This window comes from Ochotona curzoniae, unplaced genomic scaffold (assembly GCF_017591425.1).
Source record: "Ochotona curzoniae isolate NIBS_2020 unplaced genomic scaffold, NIBS_Ocur_1.0 contig_2235, whole genome shotgun sequence".
Lineage (NCBI taxonomy): Eukaryota > Metazoa > Chordata > Mammalia > Lagomorpha > Ochotonidae > Ochotona > Ochotona curzoniae.
Genome location: NW_024465384.1, coordinates 1,212,817 through 1,237,309, shown reverse-complemented (window position 1 = coordinate 1,237,309; position 24,493 = coordinate 1,212,817). Strand labels below are relative to the sequence as shown.

Here is a 24,493-nt window from a genome sequence, read left to right as displayed (position 1 = left end):
TAGGAATGACAAGGGGTAGAAAATAGTGAGCTGGCAGCTGGGGCTAAGGAGACCATGGTGGAAGCCGCCTGGCACAAGAGCCTGGGACTGAAACTCGCTGGAGGAAGTGACGCAAGTGGCTGCAAAGAAAGAACCAGATACCAAATGAACACAATCAGTAAATTAACTGACCTGAAGACAAATGGGCAACACAGCTTAGAAACTGTAAGGAGAGGAATCTGCTAACCAGAATAGCAATGACCAAGAGCAAAGGAAGAGACAGAGGTACGATGAATTTACTGGTGCCTCCCTCCTACAGGGCAAAAGCCTCTGTCAACCTCAGAGTGAACTGAGGAAGTCATCAAGGAACGGAAGATAAAACATTTAAAAAACTTGTTATCAAGCTTCCTAACAATCATGAGAAGCACATGGAGGAGGTCAAGGAATTTAAGGAATATGTCACGCAGGAAATAGCAACACTGAAAACAAAATCAAACGGAATTATTAGAAATGAAGGACACAATGGAGTGAATTAAAAATTCAGTGGAAAGCCTCAGTGATAGAATAAGTGAGGCAGCAGAAAGAATCTCAGAATTGGAAAACATTTCGTTCAACAATGGGGGAAAAATAAAAAAGCTGAAAGAGGAACTGAATCAAGGCTAAGACAGATATTCAAGAATGAAGGGACACTATATAAAGGCTGAATATAAGAATTACAGGAGTTCCAGAAGGCACAGAAAGAGAAGTTGGGTGTAAAAATACATTCAATGAAGCAGTAAAGGAAAAATTCCCTAATTTGGAAAAAGAATTGGTAAACAAAATAGAGGAGGGGCACAGAACTCCCAAAAGGATGGACCAGGAGTGGTCTTCACCACAATACGTGATAATCAGTTAAACACATTGAAAGACCCTTAAATATGCAGGTGAAAAAAAATCAGTTAACATACAGAGGAACCCCAATCAGGCTCACAGATGACCTCTCAGTGGAAATTCTACAGTCCAGAAGAGAATGGAGCGACATATTCCAGATTCTAAAAGGGAAAATTTTTTCAGCCCAGAATAACGTATCCTGCCAGAATAACATCTCCTGCAAAGCTTTTCTTTGTCTTTGAAAAAATGAAAGAAAATTCTTCCACAATAAAGGAAAGCTCAAATAATTTGCCTCTTCCAAACCTGCCCTACAAATGATACTTAAAAATGTTCTCTTGACAGAAAAAAAGGAATACCAAAACCAAAGGCAAACATGGAGACTGTCCCAATAAAACAACAAAAGAAGACTAAATTAATGAACAACCCATTGTTAAAAATGACAGGACCAAATTACTGCTTCTCGCTATTAACCCTGAGTAGAAATGGTTTAAACTCATCAACCATGTGTCAAAATCCATCTATTTGTTGCCTGTGTGAGACACATCTCATGGACAAAGATGTACAGAACCTGAAGGTGAAAGGATGGAAAAGGTATTCCAGGCTAATGGAAAAGAAGAAAGAGCTGGTGTAGCCATTCTTATGTCAGATGATATAGACTTTGACATGAAAACTATTAGAAGCAATGAAGGAGGACACAGCGTAATGATCAAGGGATCCATTCAGCAAGAGATCACCTTACTAGTTTCTTATGAAACTTACTCATTTCTTTTCCTGTCTAATTGTACTTGCTTTTTCTCTTTAGCATTTCTTTGCTAGTCTGGATAAAAGTTTGTTTTGCTCATCTTAAAAAAATGGCTGTTTCTTGTTATAATGTGTAGTTTTTTTTTTTTTAGTTTCAATTCCATTTTTCTTGTGACTTGTATCATTTCTTGCTTCCTGTTCATTTTTCTTTTTTTGTTAAGTCCTTGAGATGCATTATTAGATCATTTGTTTGAGATGTTTAGATTTTTTTGTAAGTACCTAATGTTATTAATGTCCTTTTTAATGCTGTTTTTGCTAAATCTCATGGGTTTTGATATTTTGTTTTTATTTCCATTTCTTCAAAAGAGTTTTTTTTAATTCAGTAGCATTTTATTTAACTTCATGTTGTGTACATCTTCTGTTCTTCCCATTTTTTAATTTTGTTTTATAGCTTTTCATTAAAGCGGATGTATAGCAACTGTGTAATAGAGATTATCATATCCAGTTGTGAAGTTACAATACAATATGCATCTCTACTTCCAAATCAAAGATGGACTCTCAGTGAAACTGTTAAATATAGCTTGACAATAGGGTGCTGGACTGTCTGCCACTGTCCATGCCTTCAGTGCCAGGACACACCTAAATAGCAGAAAGATGGACTTATGACTGTTTATGAAGGACTATACCACTGTAATAATATAGGGGAAATCAGTGGGGGTAGGAAGGGGATTTTGGTGAGGGGGAGGGGAAGTTTCAGAATCTTTGGAATTGTATTATAAAATAATAAAAAATAATCTTAAAAGCAACCAAAAAATGCAGAGAGAGAAGGAGTGACAGAAATAGAGACACCTCTTGGGGTGTGGCTCACTCCCCGTATCTGCTGAGACTGGGCCATTAAGAGCCAGGAGCTGGAAACACCATACGGGTCTCTCAGGTGGGGTGGCAGGACTCATCACGTGGACCATCTGTCACTGATCTCCTGGGTGCATTCGCTGGGATCTCGGAACTGGACGTTGACCAGTTGGGACTTGAACTGGTGGTGTTACGGATGCTGGTGCCGCAGGCAGCCCCAGCCTTCAGGTTGGCCCTTCTGAGTTTAACTCTAATCATTGTTCTTTATTAATGAGAGAAGATGAACACATTTTCTATTGTCAGACACAATTAGTCATTGAGACAAGATTGGGATAATGAAGTCTGATTGTGTGTGTGTGTGTGTGTAAGAGAGAGAGATGTCAGGCCAGTAGGAACAAGTGTATTTTTCTCCCTGTGTGTGTTTGAATAGTCATTCATTTCTGTTTGCAGAGTCTCCTTTCTTTGTTAACAGTGCATGAGTCACAGACTGGATTTGCTCACTGGGATAGGGTTGATCAACTCAGTGGCTGTAAGCTGCTCACGAGGAGCTCCAGTCTGCAGGCTTCTGAATGGAAATCTGTTAGGAGCGATGGGAGTGCTTCATGCCTGTAGATGTTATAAGTGCATACTTGTTCCTTAGTGTATGTGGAGAAAGATTTTTTTTTTTCCATATTAAATGGATTTCTGTTTTTAGACTGTGCTTGCATGCTTGCTAGAATTTAAAGAGAAAATTGTAGCAGTTTTAACCATTAAACATTTTGGTATTCCCTGTTTGGAATTAGCTAGTGGGGAAGAGACATCAGATACAGTTGGTTAAAAAATCTAAACTGTTTCCCAAACATCAATTTTTAAAAAAAAAGTATATGTGTGTGTGTATATATATATATATATGTATATATATAATCTTCCATCCACTAATTCACTCCCCAAGTGACCTCAAAGGCTGGTGCTTAGCTGATCTGGAGCCAGGAGCACCGATCTTCTTCAGGTTTCCCACGCAGGTGCAGGGTCCCAAGGCTTTGGGCTGTCCTTGACTGCTTTCCCAGGCCACAAGCAAGAAGCTGGATGGGAAGCAGGGCTACTGGGATTAGAACTAGTGCCCATATGGGATCCTGGTGCGTTCAAGGCGAAGACTTTAGTTGCTAGGCTACTGTGCCAGGCCCTGAATATATATTTTTAAAAGCTTTACTTATTTGTGTGTGAGAGAGAAAAGCACAGGGTTGTTCTCCAAAGCCTGCAACATGTGGGTCTGGCCTTTGGAAGCCAGGAGCCAGGAACTTTTTCCTGATTTCCCACATTGGTAGCAAGGGGCCTAAGTACTTGGGTCATCTTGCATTGGCTTCTGAAGCACATTAGGAGGAGGCCATGTCAGAAGTGAGTCAGCTGGGCCTGGAACCAGCACTCATATGGAATGCCAGTGCTGCATACAGTAGCTTAATCCGCAAGGCCAGCCCCTGCCAGTGTACTTTAATTTCAGTAGTGGAACTATTGAAAATTAAAATACTGAAAAAGAAAGCATGTATGTTCACGAGCAAGTTCCCGCATACTCAACAAAATGGAATAGATGTTTGGAACTTCCTCTGGGTCTCCCGTGGATGGCAGGGGCCCAGGTGCTTTTCCCTCGTGGTTGCATATTAGCAAGAAGCTGGAATTGGAAACCAAGCCGTGGGTGCACACCAGGCGCTTTGATGTGAATGTCCCCAGCACAGCCTTAACCTCTGTTCCAAAGGTCCTCAGCTTGAATGTTGTCAAGGGATTATGGAAATACCAAATATGAAGTGTTGCAAAGTACAAGTTAAATGATTTTATTAGGACATGAAGAATATTGATAATTAGCACAGCTGGTTTTATTTCTGTTTACGCACTTACAGTCGTTTTCGGAGGAAAGTGTTGTGACTTCCGTGAGCTGAGTAGTGCTTGCCTTGTGTGCAGCGTGGAGAAGAGATTCAGCGAAACTGGGAAGAAGCCGAGAGGCTTTTCTAGCCTAAGCCAGTATGTTAGGTCTTGGGATGGAAGAAAAGAAATGAACTCGAAACTTTTAAAAAAGTCTTTTTGATACAATTAGAGCAGATGTGGAGAATGGTATAAGCAGATGTGCAGTCGCATCCCTTATCACCAGGGCCCTGCTCACGGGGTTCAGCCAGCTGTGGCTTGAAGATGTTCTGGGTTGCTGACATACAATTTGTGTAGTTAGGATTGGGACAGGTTCTTCTTTCCTGTCAGTCTTTTCTTATCTTTATTTCACTACCAGTACAGTATCACAGCTAGTTAGACAGTTTATGTTCTTTTAGGTAAATACATATAACCTAGAGATGTTTTAAAGTATATACGAAGATGCGTTTTGGTCGTATGCAAAAGATACACCGTTGTGCATATGAGGCTTGGACACAGATGGTTGTATCAGTGTGTGTTCTTGGCACCAGTCCTCCAAGGAATTACCTTATGGATTTAGAAATTATGGAATAACAACACAAGAAGGAAATGGGACTTGGGCAGCCTCTTAAAGCTTCCAGGTGCACTGTCTGCCTCAAAATTTAACCACTGTCGTTGCTTTTATGATAATCAACTCTAAGTTTTGTTACATTTGCCATAGACATATCTTTAGCGTTGTATTATGTTGCATTATGTGTTAAATGTATAGGATTGCTAAGGACCATCCCTAACCATCATGGTTTAGTTTTGTGTATTTTCTAGAAAGTGCTTCGGATCTCTTAACTGTACATTTTCCCTTAACTTTGCTCTTTCCCTCATCTGTTTCAACCTCTCTGCTGGGATGGTAATTCCATCATCTCTGTGTTCCAGAAACTTCTCTCCTGGTCATATTGTCTTGCTCAGCATGTCTGGAGTTGGCTGTGTCTTGTATACATTGGTTTACTTTTTCGGGCTGATTTAGAATAGCCTTCCCTCTGTGGCTAAATTATGGCTCTAATCTAAGGCTCGACTTTCTTGGAGTCTCTAATAAATGGCACAGTGACAGTTCTGGCCCCAAATGGCTGCAGTCAGTTCGAGATGAACCCGGCCCTGAACTTGTTATTCTGCTCTGCACATTTCCACTGCCTTTATAGGAACTTGATCCATTGGTCTGTCCTCTTCATTTAAAATTGACTTTGAGAAGCAAAGAGAGAGAAAGAGAGAGACTTAGAAATACAGACAACTTTCTATCACTGTTTCTCCTCGCAGGCTTACAAATGACCAGGCCGGGTGAGGGCTGAAGCTAGGAACTGGCAGTGCAGTCTGGTGAGTGGGTGGCGGAACCCAAGTACTTGAGTCTGCTCCTGCCTGTCAGTATCTGCATTGGCAGGAGGTGGAGGCAGGAGCCCAATACTCAGTTGCGGGGCTTAAGCTGGTTGGGCCGGTTGTCTGTACCAGGTTCATGCTGCTGAGTTCTGCAAGAGTTGTGTTCTCTGAGCGCCTCTACCTGCATCAGTGGACGGTAAATTTGAGTTCTTGCTTTCTCGTCTCTCAAGGACCACAATCTTGTTTGTTGTCTATTTTTTTAAAAAAAATTTCCAATCACTTTGATCTTTTATTTTTTAAAAATGTTTTAATTTTTAAGATTTATTTTTATGATGCGGTTCTATGGGCACAGGGACTTCCCCTTCTATCCTCCCGGTTCCCTCCCCTCCCACACACAGTTTCCCCTACATTAGTACAATTCAGCGATAGTCACAAGTCCAACATTTCTGCTTTTTTAAGTGTATCATGACACTGCAGAGATAGACAATGGTGGAAAGTCCAGCATCTTTTTCTGATCCTGAGAAGAATGTTCTTGGGCTTTTGATCGGGATCATATTCAGCCGTTGTATTACTTTTGGTAGGATGATGTTGATACAGCCGATCCAGGAACATAATACATTTCTCCATTTTTTTAATGCCTTCTAATTCTGTTCATTTCCTTTCCTTTTTCCTTCCTCCCTTCCTTCCTTTTTTTAAAAAAAAACTGTTTTGTAGTTTTCATCTTAGAGGTCTTTGGTTAAGTTTATGCCAGGATAGCTGAGATTCTTCTCCACTCTTTTAAAGGTGACCTTAGGCATTTTTGTTGTTGTTGTTGTTATTTGTATATTGCTTTGATTGTGTTGTAGAACATTCGTTGGCTATCTTGCTCAGGGTTTTTAGCCTTTCTAGTGTGAAGTGGTATTGGATGTTATCAAATGTCTTGTCTGCATCTATTGAGATGATCATATGGTTTCTATTTTTCAAATTGTTCAAGTGGTGTATCATAGTTATTGATCTGCATACGTTAAACCATCCCAGCTTGCCAGGGGTAACTCCCACTTGGTCTGGGGGAATGATGGGTCTGAGGTATTGTTGGATTCTGTTAGCTAGTATTTGTGGAGGATTTTGCGTCTGTGTTCATCGGGGATGTCAGTCTATAGTTTTTTCCTTTTTTGTGTCTCTGAGTACTGTGAACGTTTTGGTATTAAGGTGATATTGGCTTCATAGAAAGAGTTTGGAAGGATTGCCTCCCTTTCTATTGTTTTAAGTAGCTTATAGAGGATTGGAATAAGTTCTTCTTAGAACATTTGATAGAATTCAGCAGTGAAATCATCCTGTCCTGGGATTTTCTTTGTTGGGAGGATTAAAAAAATATTTCTTGCATTCTGCCATTCGTTATTCACTCATCCAACATTTGTGCCTTAACGATCCACTAAGTGAGTGCTAACATTCTAGCCACCTCTGAGCCATCAGTGAATGAAAGAAGTGAAGATCCTGGCTTTTGAAAAGGTTATGTGATATTGAAGAAAAAGTTTTCTGATTTTGGGGGTGGACATTTGGTGCAGTAGTTAAGGTATTGCTTGGGGCTCCCACATGCTCTGTCAAGTCCGGGCTCTGCTACTGATTTCAGCTTCCTGCTGATGTACCCCCAAAGAGGCAAGGGATGATGGCTCAAAGACTTCAACTCCTGCTACCTGCAACGGGAGACCCGGTCTGGCCCTGCTCTGGCTGTTGCAAGCTTTTGGAAAGTGAATGAGCAGATGAAAGATTCCCCCTGTCTCTTTATCCCTGACCCCCACCCCAAATAAATAAGTAAAAATCCCTCTCACCCTGATTTTGGTGTATGGAAGATTTTGGATTTTTAGATGAAGAATATTCAATTTGTAGTGCTTTATGCCATGAAAGCTTAAGCAGTCAAACAGGGATTGTGGCTGATCAGAAATGACTGGTTTCAAACTGTTGACTTTGCACATCAGTTGTTCTGTCTGTTCAGTTAGGGCCGCTGTTCCAGGAAGAGATAACTCAGCGATGTTTGCAGTTACATTGAACTCTCAAACCATTCTTCCTTTCCTTGGCAGGTAAAAATGGGTCAGTTAAACGAAAGGTCTGACTAACATGTTATGTTATCCGTCCTTTTTATGATGCTCAAACACTGCTGCAGTTGGAAAGTCTGTTCCCCAGGGTGTTGGGAGGCTGTCCAGGGCCTGTGGAAGTACTGAGCAGGGGACATGCGCAGAATTGACAAGAGAAGAGTTCCACATGGTGTTGTAACTTCTGGTGATCCTTGAAGCCTCGGTCATCACCTCCTTCCTTCTGCATCTTAAATTTGAGTTAAAGAGCAAGCTGTATTTTCCTGGTATTTTCTAAATCTGAGCCACTTGAGAATTTTATTTAATGTCTTTTTTTTTTTTTGTGCCTGTATCCCCACTGGAGAGAAATTTTTCTTTGTTAATAATAACTGGTTGTCATTATTCTGGGAATGGATGTTGTGGAAAGAATGCTGCCATCACAGATGCTTCCATAGCTTTGTGTGATGCACACCAGTTGTGGTGGCTTTTGCTTCCTCTTCTAAAGAGTGAACACTTGTAATTTCCTTTTTAAACCACGTGGAGCTCCGATTGTTTGTATGCCTCGGAGTCATGTGGAAGACCGACACACCAACCAGCGGTGTGCTATAGTTTGCAGCTTTGTAATGGTGAGTATGTGAGTGGTTCTGAATGTGAGGTGTTCAGGGACGCTCCGTTGCATGCGTGGTTGAATAAACCTGAATGCAGTGCTTGATCCGGAGGAAAGGGGGCCAATACCCGAAAGGGAGGAGCTACCATCAGTTGTGGACAGCTACCTTCCCTCACTCCCTCTTCTAAACATGAGACTGAGAAGGAAGACACTTTGTTTTTGTTTGTCTTTGTAGGAGATGCATCGAAGATTTGACAGTGCCCCTGACTCTGCGAAAACCAAAGCTCTTCAAACCGTTATTGAGATGAAGGTAAGTGAGGAAGCCGAGTAACGAAGGTTCTTACGAGTCACTTTGTACTTTCATGTGATCATACATTTTCATATGTGACTGTTAGATAATGGTGTGTAATTGTGTTGCCAATATTTACTTTGTGAGTGAATTACTTTGTATTATTTGCAAAGTGGAGAGAGAGACAGAGACAGAGAGAAATAGACGGAGCTCTTCCATGTGCTGATTCTCTCCCCCAAGTTGTTGCAGTAGCGTGGACTGAGCCATGCTGAAGACAGGAACCAGGAACTCAGTCTGTGGTTGCTACTTAGTAACAAGCACCCAAGTACTCGAGCCAGCACCTGTTACCTCTGCAGGTGTACACCAGCCCAAAGCTGGATTCAACAGCTGGAGCCTGGATTCTAACCCAGGAATTCCAGTGTGGGTGGGTGTGTCCCAGGTGGCCCTAGATCCACTTCCCTATCACTCATTTAGAGATTGAGAGGAAATCATGGTAAGACATCATGAGAACGATATTTTGAAAGACTTTTTAGTTTCCATTTCTTTTCAGTTGTAGATCATAATTAGACAAAAAAGGAGTTGTATGTGAGTCTCAAATTCCTTCTCTCCTCCCTTTCATTCTTTCTTTTTGAAGACTTATTTATTTATTTGCTAAAGTTAGAAAATAAAAACATTTATCCATTGATTCACTCCTTAGATGGCCACAGTGGCCAGGGCTGAGCCAAGCTAAAGCCAGTAGCTCCATCCAGGGTCCCCCAGGGGTGGCAGAGGCCCAAGGACTTGGATTGTTCTGCTGCTCTTCCCGTGTCATTAGTAAGGGGCCAGATCAGCAGTGGAGCAGCTGGAACATATGGCCAGTGACGTAGGTGATGGCTTTACCTGCCATGCCGCAACACTGTCCCTATTCTCGTATTTCTTGACTCAAGAATCCTGTACTCTCCTAAAATGATGTTTGAAGAAAGCGTCTGCCAAATACAAGTCTGAGTAAGTATAGTTTTTCAGTTGTACTTTCAAGGAAAAATAGTGTTCCATGAAAAGAAGTACCTGATTTAGCTTGAACACAAATAACAACAAGCAGATTCTCTTCCCAGTCTTACTTTGATCTCCGTATACAGACACAAATATTCCGTACCTAGTTTCTTTCCTTTTTCATCATACGAGTCTTAAAAACATATATTTTGGGGGTGGGTAATTTTTGAGATTTATTAAAAGCAGCACGTTTTATGGCCTCATCCAGGGCATTCTTTGAAAGTATATTTTTAGTTTTTGAGAGATAGATGCACAAACACGCAGAGCTAAGTCCCACCTACTGTCTGCCCACAGCGCCTACAGTGGCTGGACTAGAGTAGGCTGGAAGCAGGAGTCAGGTGCTCCATCCAGGCTTCCCATGTGGCTAACAGGGATCCACGAGGCCTTCTCCTGCTGCCTTGCAGAGTGTATATTGGCGGGCAGCTGGAATGGGAGCAGAGCTGGTACTTGAACCTGGATTCTCCTGTATGAGATAATAGGCATCTTAACCAGTATCTTTTGCTTTTCATTTTAAAAATATATATTTTTTTTGCATCTCTCTATTTATTTATTTATTTCAAAGGTTGAGTCAGAAAGGAAGAGCGATCAAGAGAGATCTTTAGTTTACTAGTTCACATCCCGAACGGCTGTGATGACCAGACTAAGCCAGGCCAGGAGAGCTCCGTTGGAGTCTCCTCTGTGCGCACACTGAGCACTTGGGCGCCTTCTGCTGTTTTAACAGGCACATTAGCAGGGACCCGGATTGGAAGTGGAGCAGCCAGGACTCCAGTTGGTGTTCATGTGAGATTCCAGTACCACAGGCAGCCTGATCCTCTGTATGACAATGCCAGCCCCTTAATTAGCATCTTAACTGGTAGGCCAAACACCTGCCCCATAAAGGATGTTCTTAAGCAAAGCAGTCTTTAAGAAATTTTGTTTCTTGTTTTTCATTTTTCCTCTGTGAATTCTTGACAGTGAGGGATATAACGACCGCCTGTGTGGTCTAGTGTCACTGCCTTGATATGCGCTAAGGCAGTTCGGTTTTGCCACCATGGCTTGTATACCTTTAGCGCAAATGTCAGAGGTGGAAAAGTCAAATGAAAGTAGTTTTGTTCATGCAGACTTTATAAAAGGGTGTAGTGTTGCCTCTACTTGACCACTAAAACAGCCAAGGTGGTGAGTAGAGCAATCCAGAGAAAGGGCCCTTTTACAGGCCTTTAACTTGCCCAGCCAACCCAAGGCACCAAATGTTGCATCCACTTGACCACTGAAACAGAGTGTTAGATACACCAGTGATGGTCACAATTAAGTTTTATTACAAGAGGCAAGGCAACTGCGACACCTCTGACCAGAGTGTGGCCACGAGCAGCACATTTGCAGGTATTTTAGAGAGGCAGTTTGCATTAGCTTGTTGTGACTGGATGGCCTGTGCCTACCTCTTCTCTGGTTCGGTAGGTAGATAACCAGCCTCAGGCCCTGGAGCCACCTGTGAGATAACCAGACACAGACCTTGATTCCTGGGAACTGGGAACCATCTGTGTGAAGGTCATGTAGGCGGTTTGGTCTGCATGCTCACACAGTCTCACACAGTTTCGTAGCCAAGCAAGCAAAGCAGAGGTTAGCCAAGTGGAAGTACTGCGGTTAGCGATGAGCTGTGTTTATTCCATTTTGATTGTTCAACTCTGACGTGGGGCATGCTCCAAGGCTCCTGCTCAAGCAGTTTTGATAGTTCAACAGGTCTGAAGTACTGCCAATCTCCCCACTCCAAGCATGATGAAATCTCTTCAGAATCCTCTGGCTGACAGAGTCTCTTCATGGTTGGGGTTCTGCGATCAGCAGTTCAGTTGGCGGGATACCCAGAGAAACTTGGTCTGATGTGGTCCCAGACCTGATTCTTGTGTGTGCTTGGCAGTACAGGGTCCGGCGCAGTCTGTCACCCCAATCAGCTCATGCACATGCTGGTGGTTGCAATTGCTGGGTCAGTTCTGGTTCCAGCCCTGTCTTCAACATGAACTGCTGGGTGTTGCGATCCAGCCTTATCATGCCCACTTCATACTCGACCCTCATAGAAACCAGTGGGAGCTGCAGTGTAGTTGGGGCGACTCCCCATAACCCCACCAGGCCTGCCCCCTACCCTGGTTCCCATGCATGCCATAATGTACCGCAGGCGTGTTCAGTCTGTCGGAGGGGTTCTTGATTCCTGACTTCTGTTCGCGCAGCTCCAGTCATTGCGGTTGTTTGGGGAGTGGAGCAGAAGACAGAAGGTTTCTTCCCTCTGCCTCTCCACAGGCAATGTAAATCTGCTTTTCCAATAAAACAAAAGATAAACAAAAAATAGGTATCTTAATCTCATACCTGGCTTTTCCAGCTTCTGTAAATCAGTGTGTGAACACTTTGTCAAGTTGGTGTCTGTGAGATCGTAGGAGGGGTGCTGGATGGCGGAGGTTGCTTAGGTGCTATCTTGCTCTTGATGATATTTTATAGAGAGTAATATTTTCAAGTCCCTTCCTCTCTCCATCTCTCCCTCCCTCCTCCTTTCTCCCTCCTTCCCTCTTTCCCTCTCTTGCTTCCTATCTTGTTTATTTGAAAGGCAAGGCAACACAGAGAGAATATGATCTTCCAAGTGCTAGTTCAGTCCCCACATGCCCACAGTTGCCAGGACTGGGAAAGGCTGAAGGCAGGTGCTAGGAACACCATTAGATCTTCCACAAGGTTCTCAGGGTTCAGCTGCCATCTGCTGCCACCTGCGTGCATTTGCAAAAACTGCATCAGAAGGTAGAAGCAGGGGCCTGGCGTGGTAGCCTGGCAGCTAAAGTTCACCAGTTCGTTTCCCAGTGGCCCTGCTTCCCTCCAGCTCCCTGCATGTGGCCTGGGAAAGCAGTTGAGGACAGCCCAAAGCCTTGGGACCCTACATCCAGGTGGGAGACCTGGAAGAAGCTCCTGGCTCTTGGATCAGCTCAGGTATAGCTACTTGGGGAGTGAATCGAAAGATCTTCCTCTTTATCTCTCCTCCTCTCTGTATGTCTAACTTTCCAATAAAAATGAAATAAATCTTTTTTAAAAATGTGGAAGCAGGATTTGATCCCCGGCACCTGGATGTGGGACCCTGTGTCCAAAGTGGCGACTTAGGCTGCTGTACCATAGTGCTCGCTGTAACCCATTTTCTGTTGCTTCTGCTTCTCTTGTTCATTATTTGAACTATAGTTGAAAAGTTCACAACTGGAGGAAGAAGATTGAGAAAAATCATATTGTAACAGCCCTCCTACCCCAGCCCAGGTGACTGTAAAGGTTGTACTGAAGAAGCGAGGTACCAGGCCTGGCTCCGTAGCCTAGTGGGTAAACTCCTTGCCTTGCATGTGCCAGGATCCCATATGGGTGCCAGTTCATATCCCGGCTGCTCCACTTCCCTTCCAACTCCCTGCTTGTGGCCTAGGGAAGCAGCAGAGGATGGCCCAAAGCCTCGGGACCCTGCATCCATGTGGGAGACCCAGAAGAGACTCTTGGCTTCAGATCGGCTCAGCTCCGGCCATTGTGGCCACTTAGGAAGTGAACCAGCGGATAGAAGATCTTTCACTTCGTATCTCTTTCTCTCTGTAAATCTAAGTTTCTACTAAAAATAAAATAAAGCTTACAAAAAAATAAAAGAAAGGAAAGACACCAGGCAGCAAGTCTTCAGTGTACGTATTTATGTATATTCAGTGTAATATTTTAAAAGACTTTAGTTATTGAGCCTCTTTGAATTTTTTCAGTTGAATACTGATTATCTAATTCTTCCATTGTCTTTAGGATTCCAAAATTTCCTCCATGGAGCGTGGACTCCGGGACCTGGAGGAAGAAATTCAGATGTTGAAGTCGAATGGGGCTCTGAGTACTGAGGAACGGGAGGAAGAAATGAAGCAAATGGAGGTGTACCGGAGCCACTCTAAGTTTATGAAAAACAAGGTAATGGTGTGTGGAGCCCCTCGCGCTGTACAGGGGCTCTCAGAGTGCCACATTCTCATGTCCGTGGTGATGTTGATGATGTTGAAATCTTCACACTGTTTCATTGACTTCAAGGTAAAACGCTAATTTAACCCCACTCTTTGAAATGAAACTTTCTCAGAATTAAAGTCAGGATTACTGACATCATGAAGTTATTATGTGTTTTTACTCAGAAGAAAATTGAGGCTAAGTATGTATTAGCACAGTTTAACTTTCCATGTCTGATGTTCGTACTTCCAAGAAGGTTTAGTAGAATTATGTTTGCATGAGGCTTTCTCACTTTAGCAGGCATCAAGTTCTCTTCTTCTTGTGAGGCATTTTACAGGTCAGAGTCCTGCCCTCAGCATCCCCTGAGTTTCAGAAACGGGCTGAATAAAATCACACTTCTTTAAAAACAGTTCAGTAAAGGAATGACTTTTTTTTAAAAAAAGATTTATTTATTTATTTGAAAGTAGAGTTACAGAAAGAGAGAGACAAGACAGACCTTGCATCCTCTGCTTTACTTCCCAAATGACCACAAGGCCAGAGCTGGGCGGATCAGAAATCAAGAGCCAGGAACTTCTGGGTGTCCCGTGCAGGTGTGGGCACTTGGGCCATCTTCTGCTGCTTTTGCAGGGGACATTACCAGGGAGCTGGATTGGTAGGGATGTGCCAGGGCTGGCACCCACGGGGATAATGATGAAACAGGCGATGACCCAGTGCACTGGCACAGTGCTCCCCCATTGCTGAGTCTCTTCCAGGAAATGTGTGACTCTCGGGATTGTTACTTCCTGTGTGAACCCCAGGCGTGTTTATAGCAAGACAGGTGCCGCTGAGATCCATCAGTGTGTGTTCAGAAATCTGTCACAATACTCCATCATTAGGTTCAAAACCATTGGCTTTAGCTCTATGTAGGCAAATTTTTGGAGGATTTACTTGATTATCATTACATTTAACTGATTATAGTTACCAATTCATTAAGCCATTTGTGGTGGTCTAATTAAAACTGATCATTTTAATATACAATATTAACTGGAAAAGAAGTGTTTTTTCCTGTATCCCAGTAGTATTCCTTTTCACTTGATCAGAAGTGAAAATTGAATGTCATAGTGCAGAAGAATGTCATAATTTTTGCTGTGGAGCTTGTACCTGGCATATAAGTTGAAATAATATTCCTTTACTCTTTGAAGAATTCCTTATCAGTATTTTCTGCTAATTTCATATTAATTTTAGAACATAAAAGTTTGCATAGTGAAATTTTCTAGTGAGGGCTTTTCACCCCCCATTGGGAGAAAAAAATAACTATGTTGCAGGATGAATGTTGTGTTCTTTTTTTACCGTTTGTTGATGTGCACATTTCAGTCCATTTTTAAAAACCCTGTGAAAATAAAGAACTGATTTGATTATTATGTCCAGTTGCCACTCTGGCTCAAAAGCAGATAATAAGCCCTAAATTGACACATAAGTGAAAAAAACCAATAATGATGTCGTGACAGGTAGAGCAACTGAAGGAGGAGCTAAATTCGAAAGTGGCTCAAGGGGAGGAGCTGAAAAAGAGAGCGGCTGGTCTTCAGGCTGAGGTCTTTGCCGTAAGATTTACCTGTTTGTGTGCAGTGACCCCACAGGGGGACCCTGCCAGCTCTGGCTTCTGGGTGCTCACACTTCCATTCTCTGTGGTTGGCAGCTCTGCCCATGACTAGCACTAACCAGCCTGCTCTGCTCTCCAACTGACTCCTGTTCACCAGTTTGACCCATATGTCACTTTGTGTGCAGTGAGCCCTCATTTGTTCTAGAAGCCTTGTGCCTGGTTCCTTATGGTTGCTTTGCTGCTCTCTGGATGGTATTTCACAGCTTGTTTTTGGTTTTGGTTTTGTTCTTTTTTCTCTCTCTCTTATTAATAGAGTCTTGCTGACTTATTTGAATGGTGGTCTGAAATGTTTTCTTCCTAGGAACATGAATAGGAGCTGTTGTAGTTTTTTTTTTTTTTTCCATTTTTAGTTCTGTTAGCTCGAGTTTCTTTCAGTTTGGAATTTTTGAGTACGGTGCTTTACCTTCCAAGGTAGACAATAGTTTTGATTCCCCATTAAGTGTTTCATAACAAATTTTATTTTTTTTTAGGACAGAAGTATTTAGAATTACCTAATAAGTTAGTATGAAACCCATTTAACGTAAATATAATTCTGAATATAGTTTATTTTTCTGTCTACCATTTTTAAAATTTTAGTTTCAGAGCACAGCAAAAATAATAAGTAACAAAAAAGATTTAACACTCGCATACTTACTTGGAAGCATTTCGTAAGCTGCCCAGGCTAACGACTCCATGTTACAGATGAGCAAACTAAAGAGTCAGGATGCTGCCCAGGGAAACCCAGCCAGTGAGAGGCAGGGCTTAATTTTATATAAACAGTCTGCTTCCAGAAACTGCATTTAGAATCCTTTTGCCATACGGCTCTGTTCTAGGCTGTGGAACAAAGTGCCAGGAAAAACTGAAAATACTTATAGGCTAGCAAGGCTGGAATGCAGCATTCAAAACAAACTTGTGCTAATCCGGTGTTTGCTCTTTATGGATCCCTTCGTAGTACAAGTGAGAAAATGAAAAAATTTTTTTTTTCTAAAAGGCTCTAATTTGGTTTATGGTATCCATGTATTATCTTGAGAAGTTGATTTAAAATTTCCTTTTATCTTGGCTGCTCTTTTATCTATTATGTCAAAACCATATTTTGTTGAATCCCCAAGCACTACATTTTGCTGTATTACCAAGGAGACCAAGAATATCAGACGTGATTGCTCCAAAGCGTGTCGTTAGCTCAGCCCAACGTTTGGTTGAGTGCAGGCTTTTGTTTCATATCTGCTTCTCACTCACCCTAGTCTCTTCTCATTAATTCATGAAGGAAAATTTGTGTTTCCAAACTCTTCGTTCAGACTGTTCTAAGTTCAATGTCATATTACTGGAACCTTATTTAATAATGCAGATGATGAGGAAGCAGATTTTGTGTTTATGTTCAGTCCTGTGTTTGGAGGTAGCTAGAAATGGAAATGATCTCTAAGCTATAATTCTTTGACTGAATAAGTAGTAACATTTTAAGCTTGTTTCCTGAATATTCATCTGTACAACCCAAGAGATTTTCAGTATAGTCTGTGTTTGGGATATTAGTAGTACATCTTTTGTGACAAAGAAGTAGCATGAAAAACATCACATTCCTGGTCACATGTTAGTTTGGCAAGTGTGTATGGGTGTTTAATTTAAAGATCTTTTTATCTAAATAGGAGGGTGAGAGAGGGAGAGGGAGAGAGAGCGAGTGAGCGAGCCGGGGAGACGCAGAGAGATATTCCACCCACTGGTTCGCTACCCAAATGGCCACAGTGGCCAGAATGGAGCCAGGAACTTCATCTTGGTCTACTACTTGAGTGCAAGAGCCGAAACACTTGGGCCATCTTCCATTGCTTTCTCAGACAGGTGAACAGAGCTGATCAAAAGTGGAGCAGCCAGGACCCAATCCAGTGCCCATATGGAATGCTGGCCTTGCAGGTGTCAGCTTAACTCATCGTGTCTCAGTGCTGGCACCAGGCCTGATAGCATGTTTTGAAATAGTGCTTTTTGCAAGTATCCACTGATTCTTAAAACCTTCAGGTACTTTGTGTCCTAAGAATAGAGAAGTGTTTGTTGAGTGAACAGTGAGAAGGAGATGCAGAGAGAAGGATTTTCCATCTACAGGTTCACTCCCCAAGTGGCTGCAGTGGCTGCTGCTGAGCTGATCTGAAGCCAGGAGCCAGCAGCTTCTTCCCATGTGGATGCAGGGCCCCAAGTTGTTGGACCACCCTCTACTGCCTTTCCATGCCACAAGCTGGAAGGGAAGTGGAACAGCCAGGACACAAATCAGTACCCATATGGGATCCTGGTATGTGCAAAGCAATGATTTAGTCACTGAGCCATGGCACCGGATCCCCAGAATTCTTTATGAAGTTTAATTATTGCTTCATGAGCAATTGTTCTCAAAGGCTTTTCTCCTTTTACTAAAGATGATTACAATTAACAAACTTTGAGATACTAAATTTTTACAAAGTATTTCTTGTCAAATTTATACTTGTAGTAATTAATCTGTCCTTTAGTGCCTTGCTAGATGGGAATTACAAGGTAGAAACAGATCTACTCTCTGTTTTTTGTTTATTTACATTTAAAATAAAAAACCATTTAAAAAATTCTTGGAAACAATAGGAATATAAAGGAGGTTTGAAGGAAAGCGTTATCTGTGTTGAGAACTTTATTGCAGGATAAATGGCACTTACAACTTAGGTATTACTGTTTCAGAGTAACAGATTTGAGGTGAAACAAGTTTTTCTTTAAACAGATTTTTATGCATGCTTTGTTTAGGTCACATTTTGATCCACTGGGATGGAAGGACATATGTTGAACTTTTTGTAGGGGGATATCTCTCTCTCTCTTCCCCTCTCTTTAGTTTGGTACACATAGCTTGCCACAAGTGTAGGATTTTTAAAAGATGAGTTGTTGTTTTGTAACACTTATAGTAGTTTATTTTTTAATTTTTTTTTAGGGAAAGGGGATTTTTGGTAAAGTTTTGTTTGAGAATGAAAATGCTAAAATGAATGAGGAAATCTAGCAGCAATAGCTTTTGAATTTACATCTAGTAATAACATGAGCAAATTTCTTCTTTCTCTTCTGTGTTATATATACACTAATACTGCATTTCGTCCATGTGTTTTTGGAGAGGTCTGAGCTAAGTAAGGGAAGACTTCTGTCAGTACAGGGTCGTTCAGTTGCTTACTGCCTTCTCATATAGTCTTCTAAATCAAATTGAAATTTCTTTTCCCTCTGTTTCTTTTCTAAGGGGACTCAAAGAATATTTACAAGACATAATAAATAAAACTGAAAATCTCTTTTATTTGTTGAATACTTTTAGTTTGGGGGTTGGGGACGGGGAAGGAAGCAACAATAAATGATGCCAAATTAAATGCTCCGTTTCATTTCGCCTCTTGTGATGCACGGAGGAGAGGTGGTGGCTTCATTTCCTATTCCTTACAGATTTTTCTTCTTGTTGTTTTCACCCCCTAAAGATTGGCCAGGTGAAGCAGGAACTGTCCAGGAAGGACACAGAGCTCCTGGCCCTGCAGACAAAGCTGGAGACGCTGACGAACCAGTTCTCGGACAGCAAGCAGCACATTGAGGTGCTCAAGGAGTCCCTGACTGCCAAGGAGCAAAGGGCAGCCATCCTGCAGACCGAGGTGAGCGGAGTGTTCGTCCCAGGGGCTTTTTCAGAAGTGTTATCTATGCTGGTTTCTTTTTGTTGTTGTTGTTGTTGTTTTTACATTTAGATTTAGGAAATGTTATGAAACATGTCTTAGCAAAGTTGATCGGCTCTTCTACTAAATATAAACCACTCATTCATTTCATAACTTGAAAGTGGATTTTCACCTAACTCTTACTTCAAACTAGTTCGAAGTATACTCTCACAATATCAAAATGAAAAGATAATTGTAAAAAAGAAATAATTGAATTTTCAGAGCATCAATTCATACCCATAGAATTTTCGTAAAGCACAATGAGCCTTGGTACTCTGTTTTGATAAGTGTTTTTAAATTTTTTTGAAATTATGAATGTTCACAGTCAGACGGGGGGAATCTATAAATCTTCTGCATAGAGCTCATTTTAAACTCCAGGTGATTAACTAGATGATGTCTTCATATTCCTGTTTGAAAAGAGTGTTTTGAAAAATTGTGAAAGACTGCTTAGTCTGTTGGCCATGACTTCAGGTAGGCATACATTGAAAACAAAAATCCCACGCAGAGTCCCCTATGTTCATGACCAGAGAGAAAGGGTTAACGATGCTCTTTGGATTAAGTGATTCAATATGCGTATTTCAAAAGATCTCAGTGAAATAAGTAATTGATATAGGACAGAAGCAGGTAGCTCTGGTTTATAGAAGAATAATAAGCCATGTAATGTGCCTAAGGTTGTTGTCTTTCCCCCTTTGAAAAGACTGGCCAATGGGTACATAAGGACCCGGTTTGATGCCAAAAAGGAATGGGCAGGGGAGACAAGAATACAAGCTTTATTGTCCCAGAAGACCAAAGTCTTCTAGAAAGCAGAAATGGGAAAGATGTGGGAGAAAAGGCCAGAAGTATCTCATGTGATATTTTTATTTGTACACTTTAAGAGCTTTGTGGAAAATGAGAGATTTGTATAACATTTTTCATTTTTGGGGTAACTTACACTTTTTTCTATTTTTGTTACATTTTATTTATCAGCTCCCATTCATTATACATTGCATAGATATTTGGGGCCTGTAGTTATGTTTACTGGTGTTGGATATTGTTGTTGACATATTATTTACTAAGAAGTGTATGTCCCTGTGTGTGTGTGTGTGTGTGTGTGTGTGTAACTCAATCGAAATTTATTTTTTGTATCTGCTTAATTCGTAAGTTTGTTGTTGGAATTAAGCTATTTATTCATGCCTGGTACCTGGCCTTTGTGTAGGGATCACTGTAAATTTTGTAATAAAAACCAGCTGATATATATGAGAGTTACAAAAAGTTCGTGGAAAATACATATAATGAGAGGTGGACATATTTTAAAATATTTTTGCACCAAAATAAATGTACGTTTTAATTTTGTTTCCCTGAGATTTTTGAGGTGCTGTCTTCTATGAACTAAGTTACCAGAATATAGCTGTTCTTCTGTTTCGTTGGTATATATTTGATTTTAAAAAACTGCTTCTTAATATTCTCAATTTAGATTTAGATATATTCAGGGAGTAACAAGTAGAAAACCATCTGGGAAGACTTAGCAGCCAGTTACTTTCCATGTGTGCAGTACTCTGAAGTGTCGGAAGAGGGTGCCAGTGTCCCGGACGTGGGCCCTGCTGGACTTTTACCTCTGTGATAGATTTGATTAGAGGCAGCAAGTATGCAAACAAGAGTCTGACAGTTGGTTAATGATAATGCCAGTGCTGAAAGCTTGTCACTGTGCAGCAAATGACTTTTTCCTCTGGCAATTCGTTCTTTTAGCCCTCTCAACAAATATTCCTTCGTTCCTTCCCTCCCTGCCTCCTTCCGTCCCTGCCTCCATCTCTCCCTGCCTCCCTCTCTCTTTCCCTCCTTCCCCCTCTCTCTTTCTTTCTTTTTCCTTCTGTCTTTCCTTCTTTGATTTATTCTTACTTGAAACCATATTTTGCAGCGAGATGCAGAGAGGGAAAGACAGAGAAGGTTTTCCATATGTTGGTTCACCCCCCAAGTGGCTACATTGGCTAGAGCTGAGCTGTTTTGAAGCTGGGCACTAGGAGCTTCTTCTGGGTCTCCCATGTGACACAGGGACCCATCCTCAGCTGCTTTCCCAGACTGTAAGCAGGGAGCAGGATTGGAAGTGGAGCAGCCAGGACATGAATTGGCACTCATGGGATGCCCGCACCACAGGGTAGAGGATTAGCTGATTGTACTACTGCACTGGTTCTGTCTCAGAGAATGATCTTATTAGCTAAGTCTTCACAGTTTTGTGTACCCGACAGAATAAAAACTATAATTTGTGATTCTTGAATTATTATTACATTTGTTTTTAGCCATTATGGGAGTAGTTGAGTCTCAGTGTAAGTTCCTAGGACAACTACTCAAATATAGCCATCTCATCCTAAAGGATGAGAGTAAGAGAGCTATCTCCTTTTAAATTGGGGTGATTGTGAGAATACGATAAGTCCATTTATTAGCACTAACTTAAAAAAATACTCCTGTAACACTTGGCAAGATCCATGTTTAAGCCCAAAAGATGAATTGTCCCGGCTGTTGGTGTGCTCAGGCCAATCCAAAGCCAGGAACTTCTTCTGGGTCTCCTGCATGGGTGTAGGGTCCCAAGGCTTTGCCATTCCCCACTGCTTTCCCAGGCCACAGGCTGGGAGCTGGCTGAGCTCTGGCCATTGCAGCCATTTGGGGAGTGAACCAGTAGATGGCAGATCTTTGTCTCTGTCTCTCCTTCTCTCTGTAAATCTGACTTTCCAATAAAAGTAAAGAAGTATTACATATATATATATATACACACACACATATATTTTTTTAAAGTCTAGGATAGCATCAAAGAAGAGAATAAAATCAACTAAGAGCCAATCACAGCAGTGCCTGAGCACTCCATTCTCTCTCAGCATCCTGTTATCTGAGGGAAACCAGAGCTATGGAAACAGTGCTTTGTCAGAGGGAGGTACGGATCATTATGCGAGAGGCACCCTTACCTGGGCAGCTTACTTTCTCCTGCCACCTCGTCCAGCATGGTGAGCTGGGACATCTCCCCGTGGTGACGGGATCATATCTCGTTTGGGAGGAACTCTGGATAATGATACCCTTAGCAAATAAACATGGACAGGAACACGTAAGTGCAAGTATGGCTTTTAATACACTAAGCGAATCAAAATGGAATGTCTTAAGTTTCAAATCATAAGGGTGACGGTTAAAGCTTTAGGATGGAGTTTGGTTCACTTGAGGCAGTTGTGTTCAGTAGATTGTGAAGAAGGGTAACTGACATGGAAAAAACTGGAAGGATGTTTTGAGGGAGGGCGAAAGGGGGAGGGCCATGTTGGTAGAGTACAGAGAAGAAAGATGGGAAAGAGGACATTTCTGAAGTGAAGTAGTCACTGCTCTTAACATGCATTCAGTTATACGTTTACTGATAGAAAACAAAGCAAATGTTAAGACAGGCCATGATAGTTAATGATTTTGTGATTAGAAGTGAGAGGCTAAAACAGCGATGGAGCCAATTTTCGCTTCACTCCTGTCGGTGGAAAAAACTTGTAAAGAAAAACCTTGTGTTTTTATTGAAGTTGGCATAACGTGTTTGCCACAGCTGTGGCTGCTTGGCAAGCTGGGTGGATGCTGTTACTCTCACCCTGTTGATGTGAATAAACAAGCTTTTATTCCTCCTGCCAGGAGTGGTGTTAGGGTGATGACTGAGTGTCCTGCTAGTCTTTGAGGGGTTTTCCTGAATATGTTTTTTGTGGTTTGCAAAGTATGGACCTCACACAAAATTATACTACAAATTTAGTTGATTCTAAACCAAAAGATCAGTGTAGAATTCAGAGCAATTAATCTAGTAGTAGCAAAGTGGTTTTGTGGTGGTTTTCATCTCAAGTCTCCAGACATGTACATTTAAATGCCTCACTGTATGGAAAAAGCAGGCCCAGCAAAAAGATACTCAGGTGAGTTGAACTGAATACTTCATAAGGAAAAGATTGTTTAGTAACGAAGGCTATGGGTTTGTTCAATCGCTGAGCCCAGTATTCAAGATGTAAGTCTTTTAATATCAAAGCCCGTGTTTCCAGCCGCATTTACACCCAAGGGGTTTGTGTGTTTACAACAAGGGTCCTCATTCTTTACCTTTTCCAGTTGCCAATTCCTGTGGGTCTCATACTTGACATTCCCTCAAAATGGCATGCAGGCATTTATGACCGGTTAGCACTGGCACATCTCCAGGTCACTAAACTGAGTCAGGGTTCTAACGTGAAAGTGCAGCTTGGGTGTCTGAGCATGTTGGGTAAAGAAATAGCGAATGGCATCTCACAGATTTTGCCCTGTGCAGTAGCAGTGCCATCTGAGAAATGTTTAGGGAGACCTTTTGTTTTTCTAAGATTAATACCTAGAAGAACTGGAAGAGAAGCAAATTAGGCAGTTAAGACACCTCCCACCAATGTCTTTACTGCCAAATGACCAAGTGTCCACCCATTCTCCACAGGCTTATGAATTTTTTAAAGATTTATTTGTTTCTTTGAAAGGCTGAGAATTACACACACCCGGAGGGAGACAGACAGGTCTTGCATCTTCTGGTTCGCTTTGTAAGTGACTGCCAGTCAAGGGCTAGACCAGGCTAACATCAGGAACCTAGAAGTCCATCTGGTCTCCCGTATGGATGGGGCTGGAGCCATCTGCTGCTTTCTCAGGCGCGTTAGTAGGGAGCTGGATTAGAAGTGGCGCTGCTGGGACTAGAAGTGGTACTCTTCCAAACGCACTGGTCGTGCTGCAGGTTACAGTTTACCAGACCCTGCCACATTGCTGGCTCCCCAGAGAGGTCTAAATGTCTGGAATTTTTAACCTTCATCTTAAGACTTTAGTACTCTATGTAGGGGATATAGAGTAAATGTTGTTCTTTTTGGTGAGCTGCCTTTTTTTTTTTCCCTTCTAGATATTGGATAGGCATTAAAGGAAGAATATATAGTATACAGAATATAGTTAGAATGTACTGTTAAAAATCAGATACAAATGATTACGTGATTTGTTTATTTTTAAGATGTCCAATAGTTTTCTGAGACTGTGACCTCTTTAACTGCACTGCAGGGTCGGGGGTTCAGTACGCAGCCTCTTCACTCACCGTGACTGATGGTCCGTAGTGGGTCCAGCTAATGGAAACCGAATCTGATGCTGTTCGGTGGAATTAGTGGCGACCCAGGCTGGCGTGAGCTGTGCCGAGCGGATGGGGGTCAGTGGGTGCTCCCGACGTCTGTGGGCGACTGTGATCCGTGCAGCCCTGTGCTCTGTGGTGGCAGTCCTTTTCTCCCAGCTGAGTCAGTATTCAGTTTCTCTGGCTTTCTTTCTGGGAATTTTTTTTTAACATGGAGAAATATTCCTGTTTTTCATATGTAGATGAAGGGGAGCAGATGAAAATCTGAAGACTTTTGTGATCTTACACTTTTTAAAAAGGGCTAGAAAGAATGCAGTGGTCATCAAGCAATTCATATCTGCATTGCATTTTATGTCTTGCCTTCAGTGCTGAAGCCAGGTGCCCAGGCTGAAATTTTTTAGTATACCCCAAGAAATTTTAGCATACCTAAAAATGTCATGGATTCACTAGGTTTGACTTCTTGTAGTTCTGCTGTTTTATTGGTAAAACACATTTCTAAAGCACAGCCTGATGAG

General features: G+C 41.9%; 1 protein-coding gene across 4 annotated transcripts in view; it reads left to right on the top strand.

Annotated features, from left to right (window-relative positions):
- ERC1 (ELKS/RAB6-interacting/CAST family member 1) overlaps window positions 1-24,493 on the top strand; it is a 276,756-nt gene that overhangs the window by 57,393 nt on the left and 194,870 nt on the right. For 3 of the 4 annotated variants that reach the window (XM_040972193.1, XM_040972191.1, XM_040972192.1), the window contains 4 exons: window positions 8,570-8,644; window positions 13,418-13,573; window positions 15,088-15,171; window positions 18,665-18,832. In XM_040972193.1, coding sequence (XP_040828127.1) covers window positions 8,570-8,644; window positions 13,418-13,573; window positions 15,088-15,171; window positions 18,665-18,832 — 483 coding nt within the window. The remainder of the gene's footprint in view (window positions 1-8,569; window positions 8,645-13,417; window positions 13,574-15,087; window positions 15,172-18,664; window positions 18,833-24,493) is intronic. The other variant, XM_040972194.1, reaches the window with a different exon arrangement.